This window comes from Panthera pardus, unplaced genomic scaffold (assembly GCF_024362965.1).
Source record: "Panthera pardus isolate Hobbes unplaced genomic scaffold, ASM2436296v1 HiC_scaffold_15, whole genome shotgun sequence".
NCBI classification, from domain to species: domain Eukaryota; kingdom Metazoa; phylum Chordata; class Mammalia; order Carnivora; family Felidae; genus Panthera; species Panthera pardus.
Genome location: NW_026526710.1, coordinates 49012919 through 49025435, shown reverse-complemented (window position 1 = coordinate 49025435; position 12517 = coordinate 49012919). Strand labels below are relative to the sequence as shown.

The window sequence follows — 12517 nt, the reverse complement described above, 5'->3', positions numbered from 1 at the left end:
TACCAAGAATTGATATGGACAGTTTTGTGTAATAATTGCCAATCAGATGAGTGTAAATGGTATTTATTTGTGCTCTACCATTGACGTTGAATGTGTTTTCAAATGTTTACAGACAAAATAGCTTTCCTTTTCTATGAATTGCCTATTTGTAGTATTTGGCCATTTTTCTGGTATATTATGTGTGTTTTTCCTTATCAATTTATAGGGGCTCTTTCTACTTTAAAAAAATTAATCCTTGCTAGCTGTGAGTGTCGTTAATATCTTCTCTAAACCACTGGTTCATTTTGTTACTCTGTTTAAATTTAAATTAAAAAAAATTTGGTATGATTAAATGTTTCAGTTCTTTCCATTAGAATTTATTGTATCAGTATTTTGTTTAAAACTGCTTCCCCTTCTAAAGATCAGTTAAAGTTTAATTTTTTCTCATTTTAGTCTACCTTGCTTTTATGTTAGTGTATATTGTAAGTTAAGGATCTAATTTAATTTTACACACTTGTTTAGAGAAAACCAATTATGCCATCTTTTTCTCCACTGATTTAAATGTGGGGTGCCTGGGTGGCTCAGTCGGTTAAGCGTCCTACTTTGCTAAGATAATTTTTTTCATTGTTGATTGGTTTTGTTCTGTGTTTATTCATATCAACTTCTTTTGGGGATGATTATCTTTTCTTTGATGTGTTGATGTATTACACGAAAATATTTGCTGATAATGAACCATTTTTAAATTTCTGGAACTATTAAATTATAGTTCCTTTATGCTGTCTTCAATTAATGAGCTCCATAGATGGCACAAACTACATTCTATCAATCAATAAGTATTTATTAGTCACCCTCTTATTACTAATAAATCATTTTCAGTTTCAGTCTTAAGCCAAACAGTAAATTAGGCGATCACTTTTCCTTTCCATTCAGAAAATATAGATAGTAAATTATTTTCTTCTTAGGCAAAGAGAGAAGAGAGAGAGTTAAAAATCTATCATTAACTATTGCTGCAATAAGTTGTCCCCAAATTTAGCAGCTTAAGCCAATAAACATTTATTTTCTCACAAAGTTTCTGAGAGACCAGAACTAGGAGCAGCTTAGATGGGTGATTTTAGCTCATGGCCTCCTACAAGGTCTCAGTCAAGCTGTTGGTCAAGATGGGAGTCGTCTGAATAGATTGGAGAATCTGCTTTCAAGATCACTCACAAGGGGCTGTTGGCAAAAAGAAGCTTCAGTTCCTCCACATGTGGGTCTTTCATAGAGCTGCTTATACAACATGAGAGTTGGCTAGCCCAGATCAAAAGATCTGAGAGAATTAGAGAGAGAGAGAAAATCTAAGACAGAAACCTTGGTGTGTGTGTGTGTGTGTGCATCCTATCTTCTGCCATATTCTGTTCTTTAGAAGAGAGGCCCTATATCCAGCCTACACTCAAAGGGAGAAAGAGGAGTGTATTCTGCTTTCATAATTTGAAGGCCTATTTTTAAAATCACACCTACAAACACTGTTTTTCTCTGACAGTAAAAATCAAATATTATTCACCTCTATATGGCCCCATTCTTCACAATGTGTCCCAATTTTCCCTTTTGGGTTAGGATAAGAAGGCTTTACTTATTTTTGTTTCCTCCATAACGTAAGCCAGACAACTGCATACTCCAACCTGGCCATGGAAAATAACCAAAAAAGTGATGCTTTGAAATTTCTAATTTCAATGCTGAGAATATGAGAATGGTGTAAGGCAGTATTTTGGTGCTGATTTGTTTATGGCTGGTCCTAACGTTTTTGAAACCTTTGGAATATCAAATAGTTTATATTATTCTTAAAATATTTTAATTTTCACATGTATAACAGCAATAAAATAATGTAAATCTAAATCTATGTAATGAGGGTTTATGTGTTGTTACATATATATATTATATTTAGTATTAAGGCCAGATTTATGTGATATATAGGAGTTGCTAGTTTTCATGAATTTATATAAGTCATCAAATAACTTGGGTTAAAAGCAGAATCCATATAATTTTGTATAACATAGGAAAATGGAGAATCTTTCATTCTTGCAAGTGACAACTTTAATTTACTCTATTTTACTATCAGAGAATATCAAGCTTTAAATTTAATAAATATCATAGAAGACTAATAAAATTTAATCAGAAGGAATTTTTACCAAATGTATAAATGTATATTATATACAAATGGACATTGTATGCAATGCTGACATTGACACCAGCTCTTTGTATCTGAAATACCACGTCAATGTGGACATTGATTTTTTTTTCATTCTGAATAGCTACATAGTGATCATTATCTCAAAAGAAATATCAATGAATTCTGTCTTTGGGCTTCCTTCAGCAAAGAACTCACAAAGCAAATACTGGAGCCCAACTTACCAAATCTACTACAAATTCAAACTGTCCACAAACCATTGTTAGAAAAATACATTCCTAAAAATGAACTATTGGAAACTTATCACGATAAAAAGCTTCTGCACTGCAAAGGAAACAATCAACAAAACTGAAAGGTAACTGACAGAATGAGAGAAGGTATTTGCAAAGGACATATTGGATAACAGGCTAGTATCTAAAATCTATAAAGAACTCATCAAACTGCACACCCGAAAAACAAATAATCCAGTGAAGAAATGGGCAGAAGACATGAATAGACACTTTTCCAAAGAAGACATCCAGGTGGCCGACAGACACATGAAATGATGCTCAACGTCACTCCTCATCAGGGAAATACAAGTCAAAACTACTGTGAGATATCACCTCATGCCAGTCAGAGTGGCTAAAATGAACAAATCAGGAGACTATAGATGCTGGTGAGGATGTGGAGAAACGGGAACCCTCTTGCACTGTTGGTGGGAATGCAAACTGGTTCAGCCTCTCTGGAAAACAGTGAGAAGGTTCCTCAAAAAATTAAAAATAGAACTACCCTATGGCCCAGCAATAGCACTGCTAGGAATCTACCCAAAGGATACAGGAGTGCTGATGCATAGGGGCACTTATATCCCAAGGTTTATAGCAGCACTTTCAACAATAGCCAAACTATGGAAAGCACCTAAATGTCCATCAAGTGATGAATGGGTAAAGAAGATGTGGTTTATATATACAATGGAATAGTACTTGGTAATGAGAAAGAATGAAATCTAGCCATTTGCAGAATAGAAACCCATTTGACAATAAATTATATTTAAAATAAATAAATAAGCTGGGGATAAAAAAAGAAAGAAAACTACATTCCTTTTTGCCATTTAAACTTTTTTTTTCAAGTTTATTTTTTATTTTGAGAGAGAGAGAGAGAGAGAAAGCACCCATGCGCCAGCATGAGAGGGGCAGAGAGAGAGGATTACAAGCAGGCTCCATGCTGTCAGCGCAGAGCCCAATGTGGGGCTCAATCCCACAAACCATGAGATCATGACCTGAGCTGAAATCAAGAGTCGGACTCGAAACTGACTGAGCCATCCAGGCGCCCCCTTTTTTGCCATTTTAAATGTCTCAGAGTACACACCAACTGTTCCCTGACTCAGCTTTCCTGATGCCATTGAATATCCTTTCTCTTTGTATACAAAACTGAGGGCACTGAAGTTGAGTATCTTTTTTTTCAAAATGACTCTTTTCCTGTTCCAGTGTGCTCCTTCTGAGTTTGCTATGAGAATATATACATTCTTTTCCAAAATTTTTGTAGTATGCACTTGGGGCTAAGCAGCAGCCTAGTTACTCTGTCAATGGTTCTAAATTCCATTCTTCTAAGTGCATGGCAAGTCTTTACTGTGCCGTTGCTATAACCCCTTCCAGTGTGTCTGTGTCCCTTACCATTTTGTTTGTTTGTTTGTTTGTTTGTTTGTTTCTCTACCACTTCCTCTCTCATTCCACTTCATCTTCCCTAAAATATGAAGGAGAAGGAAGGAATATAATCATATCAGGAATAAATGATTACATTTCAAGGATATAATCATTGAAGACTTTCATTACAGAAACAAGGTTAATTGAAGGTGGAGATGTCAGAAACCATTCCAGTTCCTTTGGGTTTCCAACCTCAGTTGTGTCTATCCAAAGTACTTTTCCACTCACAACTTACTTCTCTCTCTTTAATTTTCCTTTTACCTATTTTTGTGTCTCTTATGTTTACTTTGTTTATTTTTCTCTTCTCTTATTAACTAGTAAGTTCGTGAAAGTCTTTCTTCTTTGCTTCACCACTAAAATTTTACCCGTTCGTTTTGTTGAGTTAATTTCAGTATTTATTGAGTGATAACTGTCTACTGACATCTTACAAGTGGGCTTTCATCATAACCATTTTCTTAAAATAGTTGTCAGCATAGTCAAGTCTTATATTAAATCCAGTGTCATTTCCAGCATCTTAAATATTTCTCCATATATATTATTGTTGATCATCTCATTTTCTTTAGTGTGGATATAGTGTGGATATGTGACGATTACTGGATGCTGATTCTCTCTTTGTAAGAATTCCTTCAGTTTTTATTCTGTCCCAGTTCTTTTTTCAGAGGCCTATTAGCTATAAATTAAAAACAAACAAACAAACAAAAAACACTCTTGAGATATTACTCTTTCTTAGTTGATACTTAAGAAACTTCTCAGATTAAGTAGTTTAGCATTTGTATATGGACTAATTTAAGACCTTTGTGGCTACCTCAAGCCAAAATTCAGAAAACTGAATAAAATAGATTTAATGTATACAGCTGTTCTCTTCATTTACGATGTGGATATGGGAAACATTACCATTCCGTTCACTTTGGTTAATGAGTTCCCACTTGTAAAATCTTTCACATGTTGAGAGCTCCCACTTGTAAAAAAAATTACCTTCGGTTTGAAGAATTCCTCTAAAATCTATCTTCCTCTTATTTGCCTTTTGTCATATTTGCAGATACCATAGTAATGGTAATCCACAGACTAAAGTGTCTTTAATGTCTTAGTGAGTACATTAAGATATAGCATACGCTGCCCCAATGGCTGTCAGAGTTGGCAGAAAAATTATTTTAATATTATATTAAAATTATTAAATATTACAGAAAACCATTTAATATTGACAGACTTTCTCTTCAAAAAGTGATGTTAATCTTTAATTCAATAGCATAAATTATGTGAAATGCCCTTAATGTAATTCCAGGAGTAATGTATTTCGGCACTTAACAAGCTGAAAATTCTATAGTTTTCAAGGTTATGTTTTCTTCACAAGTTGATCAGTTAACAAAGAATAGTGGTTTTTTATTCTGTGGACCTGCATAAATACCTGTGTGTTGCTTAATACAATGCATAATGAAGGTAATGATTATAGCCAATTCACATGCAACACCAGGTGATTATGTTAAAAATTGTTTTTAAGTAAACTGTTTTATTGAAATATGCCTCCAGAAGAGTTCACAAGCCCTCCATGCACAGTCTGATGAAATTTTGCAAGCATCCCTAACATGTAACCAGTATGCAGATCAATAAATAAAACATAAAATAACCATAATTTGTGACATGTTTTTATTCTGTCATGAAGAAATGTTTGATACGAAATTTGTGGTGTTTATTTTTTCACCCTGAAAAATACACTAAAAAGAAATCAACATAAACAATTATCCACATAACCAAAAAAAAAGAGGTTTTAATGACAATATATTAAAGTGTTTTTAATATGGTTTTTATCATTTATTTTTATGAACTTTATTTCTTTGAAAATAACCTTATTGTAGCAATTCTATGTAGTGTGGTTATGTTAACTGTTGAGGGACAAATGTTCATTGTCTTGGTAAAACTTCTACTGTGTTAGTTGTTGTTGTTTGGTTTTATATTAAACTTCCAAAAAGTATAGGATGCCTCATAGGAGAAATCTTTTCCTGTGTAAATTCTGTGTTGTATTAAACGTGTCACCTCTAACCACTGTGTCCACTGTACTTTAGTGCAGTGAGATGTTTCCATGCCACATAGTCAGAGGGAGGCAGATTAATAGGGAGTTCTAGCTGGAAATTTCTTCCCTGTTATTGTTCTCCCTCAGCAGTTGATGGCTAAGTTAATTCTCTTTAGTTTTGTCATGCTCTAAAGCACACATTGCCAAGCAATGGTGAGCTTTATGAGGAAAAAAAAAGAAGCAATGGTGTCCATCAAAGTCCTAAAGTTGCATTTTTAAACTTTGGCCCGACCTGATGTGCCATTCAAAAAAGCTTCAAAAGATTATTTTTTTAAAGAAAGGTTCAATATGTCCCGAGGCTATCGGTTTTGAGTTAAACTGGGTGAAGTAGAAATATTTTACTCATCAGCTTTGCAGTCACAGAGTTTGCCTCAGCTAGAACAAAACTGCTGAGGCATTTAGAGAAAATTAACCCCCCATCCTGGCGGCCAGATGTGACTGGTTTCTGATGAATGCACATGAGTGGGCTGAAAAATCAGGAGACTGTGAAATTCCTGTCAGGTCCGTACAGTGCAGAATGGGCTATTGACTGCTTTCTATATTTCCCTCCATCATTCTTCTTGAACACTGCCATTAATTTCCTCTCCTACTCTGACTTGTGTTTTTGCCCCCTCCCTCTTCCCTTTAGTTCTGTCAGCTGCAAAGAAGGATACACAAGGTGTGGCAGAATCACTTCAAACTGGTGGTCCTCTGCGGCCAGATGAGGCTGGCCAAGTTCCAGACAGACTCTCAAGAGAGTATTCAGAAAATATTAGCTGTGCAGGTAGGTGATTGCAGGGAAGTAGGAAAGATCATTCTGATCTAGATTGAAAAGCAAATGATGGGTAGTGTGATGAAGCATTAAAACCATATCCCATCAGAGTTTTATAAATTTTTAACCTCTTTAATAAACTGGAATTGCATGAAGGATGAATTCAGTAAGTTAGCATATATACCATGCATACTTTGGGGGAAAAGGGAGATTGAGCTTATTTTTCACAAACCTCAAAACAGATTTTTTATAAATATATTTGGTGTAAATATATATTTTCAAATCTTCAGGCTTTGCAGATGCCATTCAGCTGTTTAAGAGATACCGTCAACAGTTGCCTTGTGTTGCTTTTGTGTGAAACCTCCTTCAGTGAAAAGGACACTTATGTTTATTTTATTTAACTGTTTGCTTTCCCCTTCCATTTTGAAAGAGGCCCGTCCTCTTCAGATTTGGAGATAACTGTCTTTGAAAAATAAGCAATTTGGGATTAGAATGTAACAATGGTTCCAGATACATGTGAGATTTGACTGTTTGTCTCTGTAGAAATTTTAGTGGATCACTTGTCTTTATTTCAAGACTCTGATCTGTTTAGAAACCCCTATTAACTATGTGAAGGCTATTACTGGAAAATTAAATTTTTAATTCATATTTTACTATTTGAAATGTCATAATATGCATAAAAAGTGAGTTCCCAAAGGAAAACAAACACCGCCTTGTTCTAGTAAAAGAAAAAAAAAAAAAGTATCTATTCTATAAAATAAAATGTACACACTCTTTAAAACCACAATTTTCATAAACTTGCAGCATAAACAATGCATGCTGAACCTAAACACACCAAGCCTTTTTCTAAACATTTTAATTGTGTGTGCATTTCATGATTCTTTTGCCACAATTGAAGAATTTTGCATAACACTTCCAAAGCTGGTGGCTTTTTTTTTGTCTTCTTCATTTTTACTGGTGGCTATTGCTATTTTGCTATTTTCCTCTGAGGGTGTGTGTGTGTGTGTGTGTGTGTGTGTGTGTGTGTGTGTATCCCATTCAAAGTACATATATAAAGTGGATATAGACTCTATTTGCATACATATACTGTATATAAGGATTCCACTGATAATGGATTATAACAAAAATTTAAATAATAGAAATTTAGAGTTTTGAAAGGTAGAGCTTAAACGTGTAGGTTGAATAGATATTCATATACAAACTTGAGTATAAATTACAATTGCAGTATTTCTGAAGACAGTAGCATGTGTTTTTTCTCTTTAAAAGTCTGTTGACAGTACATTAAAAATTATGGAGTGACTGATCTGTGATTCCCTTTTAAATATTCAAAGGTAATTTTGCATGTTCTAATTATTATTTTAGGAAAATCTCATACTAGTGCCTAAATGTAAACATTCTTAAAAATCTTACAAATGGTAAACCCTCATTGTGAATTAGGATGTATTTTGAAATATTGAAAATGTCAGTAGAAACTTTCTGCATATTGGTAAAGTGAACTCTCAAATCATAATCTATAATACTCCTTACTCTAAGTTTTTATTAAAATTAAGCCATACATTTTTTTTTACCAAACTTGATTTTAAGTTACTTATTTTGATGGTTGTTATACAACAGTGGAAATGAAAGGTTAGAAATGATAGGTTGGTATCAGTAGGACAACTCAACTATTCTGCATTTAGAGAGACAGTGGCAAGGCTGGATTGTATATGGGGAACCTGAGGAACATAACTTAGTGGATTCTTATCTGAGGGAGATGCCTTTAATTTAGAGTATTTCAACCTTGGCTCTTAATAGGAATATAAAAAATAAAATTTTCAGAATCTTGCCATAAAACTATAGAAACATGGGCAATCCTCTGAAAAACTCAAGTCCTAAACCGTCAACATGGTACACAATGACCTTCATGACCCAACCCCTGCTAACTTCCGCAGCTTCATCCCTCTCCACATTAGTTCCTTAGAGTCTATTTCAGCCACTTCAAAATTTCTCTAGTGTGAAACCTCTTGACTCCTTCTTCCTTTCCTGTGCCTAATGTCTTACCTCTTTCTGCAGTACTCTTTACTGTACCTGTTAATGAACACCTGATTCAAATCAAACATCTCATCTACAAAATCCTTTCTGAGCACTTCCCCCACCTTCTTCTTCTTTGACCTCTTACTGTATTCTGTACATATCACCAAACCACAGTTTATTCCTACTGCTGTGCTTTTCTTCCTAGAAGATTCTAAGCTCCTTTAGAGCTTTACACCATCAGTGAAATTAGTTCAATTCTTGCTCAGTTGTTTTTTAGTGTGTATGATAGCAAGCCATTGAGGTTTTCTGAAAGTATCCCATGGCTATCTTGTTTTCACTCATTATATCAAAAATCTTTAAATTGGAACATGATAGAGTGATTTAATATGTTTGTAGAGTGAGTCTGCTGGTGTCAGTCTCTACAGTTTGAGTCAACATGGCTAAAATTGCTTAACAAACTAGAGGCTATTGCCCTCTGTTTTCATATGATTTAGTAGCATGTCAATACTAGGAAACCTAACATTTTATATTTCGAAGATAGTATTAAAATGATGCCATAAGATATTAGTAAATTATTTGATGAGAAAATCATCTGATGAATCTTTAAACTATATATAACTGATATTGAGCAAAAGCAATTCAAAATAGTGATGCATACAGCAAAGGAAACAACCAACAAAACTAAAAGGCAACCAACGGAATGGGAAAAGATATTTGCAAATGACACATCGGACAAAGGGCTAGTATCCAAAATCTATAAAGAGCTCATCAAACTCCACACCCGAAAAACAAATAACCCAGTGAAGAAATGGGCAGAAAACATGAATAGACACTTCTCTAAAGAAGACATCCGGATGGCCAACAGGCACATGAAAAGATGTTCAACGTCGCTCCTTATCAGGGAAATACAAATCAAAACCACACTCAGATACCACCTCACGCCAGTCAGAGTGGCCAAAATGAAGAAATCAGGAGACTATAGATGCTGGAGAGGATGTGGAGAAACAGGAACCCTCTTGCACTGTTGGTGGGAATGCAAATTGGTGCAGCCGCTCTGGAAAGCAGTGTGGAGGTTCCTCAGAAAATTAAAAATAGACCTACCCTATGACCCAGCAATAGCACTGCTAGGAATTTATCCAAGGGATACAGGAGTACTGATGCATAGGGGCACCTGTACCCCAATGTTTATAGCGGCACTCTCAACAATAGCCAAATTATGGAAAGAGCCTAAATGTCCATCAACTGATGAATGGATAAAGAAATTGTGGTTTATATACACAATGGAATACTACGTGGCAATGAGAAAAAATGAAATATGGCCTTTTGTAGCAACATGGATGGAACTGGAGAGTGTGATGCTAAGTGAAATAAGCCATACAGAGAAAGACAGATACCATATGGTTTCACTCTTATGTGGATCCTGAGAAACATAACAGAAACCCATGGGGGAGGGGAAGGGAAAAAAAAAAAAAAGAGGTTAGAGTGGGAGAGAGCCAAAGCATTAGAGACTGTTAAAAACTGAGAACAAACTGAGGGTTGATGGGGGGTGGGAGGGAGGACAGGGTGGGAGGGAGGGCAGGGTGGGTGATGGGTATTGAGCAGGGCACCTTTTGGGATGAGCACTGGGTGTTGTATGGAAACCAATTTGACAGTAAATTTCATATATTAAAAAAGAAAAAAAAGAAAAAAAAAAAGAAAAAAAAGAAAAAAAAATAGTGATGCATAAAAAAGAAACTTTGTTTCACCCTTGGGCTTGGAACAATTACTTGCAGGACTATCAGAAAAAAAAAAAGCATAATTGGTAAATCTGTAGATGGCAGAAAACCAGGTGGGCCAGATAAGCTTTTGAATAACAGTGATCAAGCAGAAACCAGTAAGATGAACTATAACTGAAATAAAGAATTTGTGTATTTGACATCAAAGCCATTTATTAAGTATATATAAATATTTATACATATATATATATATATGGATTTTAGTTGACTGCAATTTTAATATGATCCAAAGTGAGCTATTACAGTCTTAAGACCAATGCCATGTTCCAACTCTGACAAGCATATGAGACTTATTGAATCTGATAGTGTAGGGCATATTTTATAGTCCTAACCTCATATCTAAGCCCATTTAAAGTACTATTATTGCATTATTTTTCTCTTTTTACTTTTGATTTATTTAATATAGCGATATTTAATACCTCTTTGGTATCTCATTTGGAAAAAAGACTGGAGATTAACTCATTATTTAAATGAGAATATGATGTGGCAACAGAATGTTCATGTGATCTTAGACTTCATAGGCACAAATGTTTTGTCTTGTTAAAGGAGATGATAGTTCCATTGCCTTTTTCCAAAAGTTGAGTATATCTGCAGTATTTTATACAGGTTTGGGAATTATAGTTTAAGGGCCATATTGATACACTAGAGAGCAGCGATCTAATAAAAATCAGGGAGAAGGAAAAATATACAAATTTAGAATGTTTAATTATAAAAGGAAAAGACCTTAGAAAGACAAACATCTAAAGGATTAAGTGAACATTGGCACATATATATTTTGTTGACCTCCAGAGGGCAGTACTTGGACCCATAGTGGAAGAGGTTGGATGGTGAGTTTGGGCTCAAGAGCAATACACTCTTCAGAAGTATTTTTGTCCAAGCATGCACTGCTGGTGCTCCAGCAAAAGCAGTGCAGTGATTGAGGGAGAGCAAACTGGCCAAGAGTCAGCCCAGAGAGCACCTCCTCAGGCTGTACTCCTGGAATGTTCACCTGACTTTCTTGCACAAACCTTTGTGTGTGGTCTGTATCCCTTCACCCACTAGAATGAGCCTTCTCCATTGAAAAGTATGTCTGGTTTGTTCATCTTTATCCTCTTAGCACCAACAATAGTTCTTGAAACATAATGACTCAAAATATTTGTTGAGTGAGTTGATTATTATGTGGTTTATTATGTGGTGAAGTGGTTTATTAAGATTCAATGTGATAACCTTAAAGGTTCTTTCAAGCTTTAGGTGCCTAGAACTCTTTATAGTAATAAACAAAAGCATTCTCTGGGTACTTTGCCAAGAATTTTGATGACACAGAAGTAAGGTGTTTAATCATTTCAGACATGTGCATGTGCATGTGCATGGACACACACAAACAAAATACATACAGGGACAGACCAATTTCTTATTTTTGGAAGAGAACTTTGCAAATTTTAAAAATCCAGAAAAAAAATAACAGGATAAAAATCTAAATTCACTTGGTTAGAGGCTGGGGAGATGGTGGAGCGGGAGTACCCCTAAGTTCACCTTTTCCCACACAGGCAACTAGATAACACTCACATCAGCTTGAATAACTCAGAAAATGACCTGAAGTCTGGCAGAAAAAAACTCCACAACTAAAATTAGGGAAGAGGCCACACTGAAGAAGGTAGGAGGGGTGAAGACGAGGTTTGGGAGTAAAACAGACCAGACCGTGGCTGCCAGCAGTGGGGAGGGTGCGGAGAAGGGCGAAACACAGACTATCACACCAGACAGCACTCAAGGGAAAAGGAAACCCCATAATTGGCTTTGAAAGCAAGAGGGACCAAATCTCATGAGTTTTTACAGTTACCAGGACTTAAAACCTGGGATTTTAAAAATCAGGGGGCTCAGCTCTGTGAGAGCCTGGAGGCGATTAGGAAGGGGAGTCCCCATCCTTAAGGAGACAATCCCACAGAAGCCAGTAGAGATACAGCATGGAAGCAGCAGTTTGGAAAATACCAGGGACATACAGAAGGGAGAGTTATTTACTCATTTTAGAGCATGACCAGAGAGGCAATGATCAAGGGGAGACCTCTCCAGCAAGAAAGAAGCTAGAAGGTGCTATTTACCTCTCCTGCCCCC

At 35.6% G+C, this 12517-nt stretch overlaps 1 protein-coding gene across 3 annotated transcripts in view; it reads left to right on the top strand.

The window, feature by feature from the left end:
- The window catches only part of CCDC178 (coiled-coil domain containing 178), a 441055-nt gene that overhangs the window by 389063 nt on the left and 39475 nt on the right, over positions 1–12517 (top strand). For all 3 annotated transcript variants that reach the window (XM_019465445.2, XM_019465447.2, XM_019465449.2), the window contains one exon: positions 6519–6653. In XM_019465445.2, coding sequence (XP_019320990.2) covers positions 6519–6653 — 135 coding nt within the window. The remainder of the gene's footprint in view (positions 1–6518; positions 6654–12517) is intronic.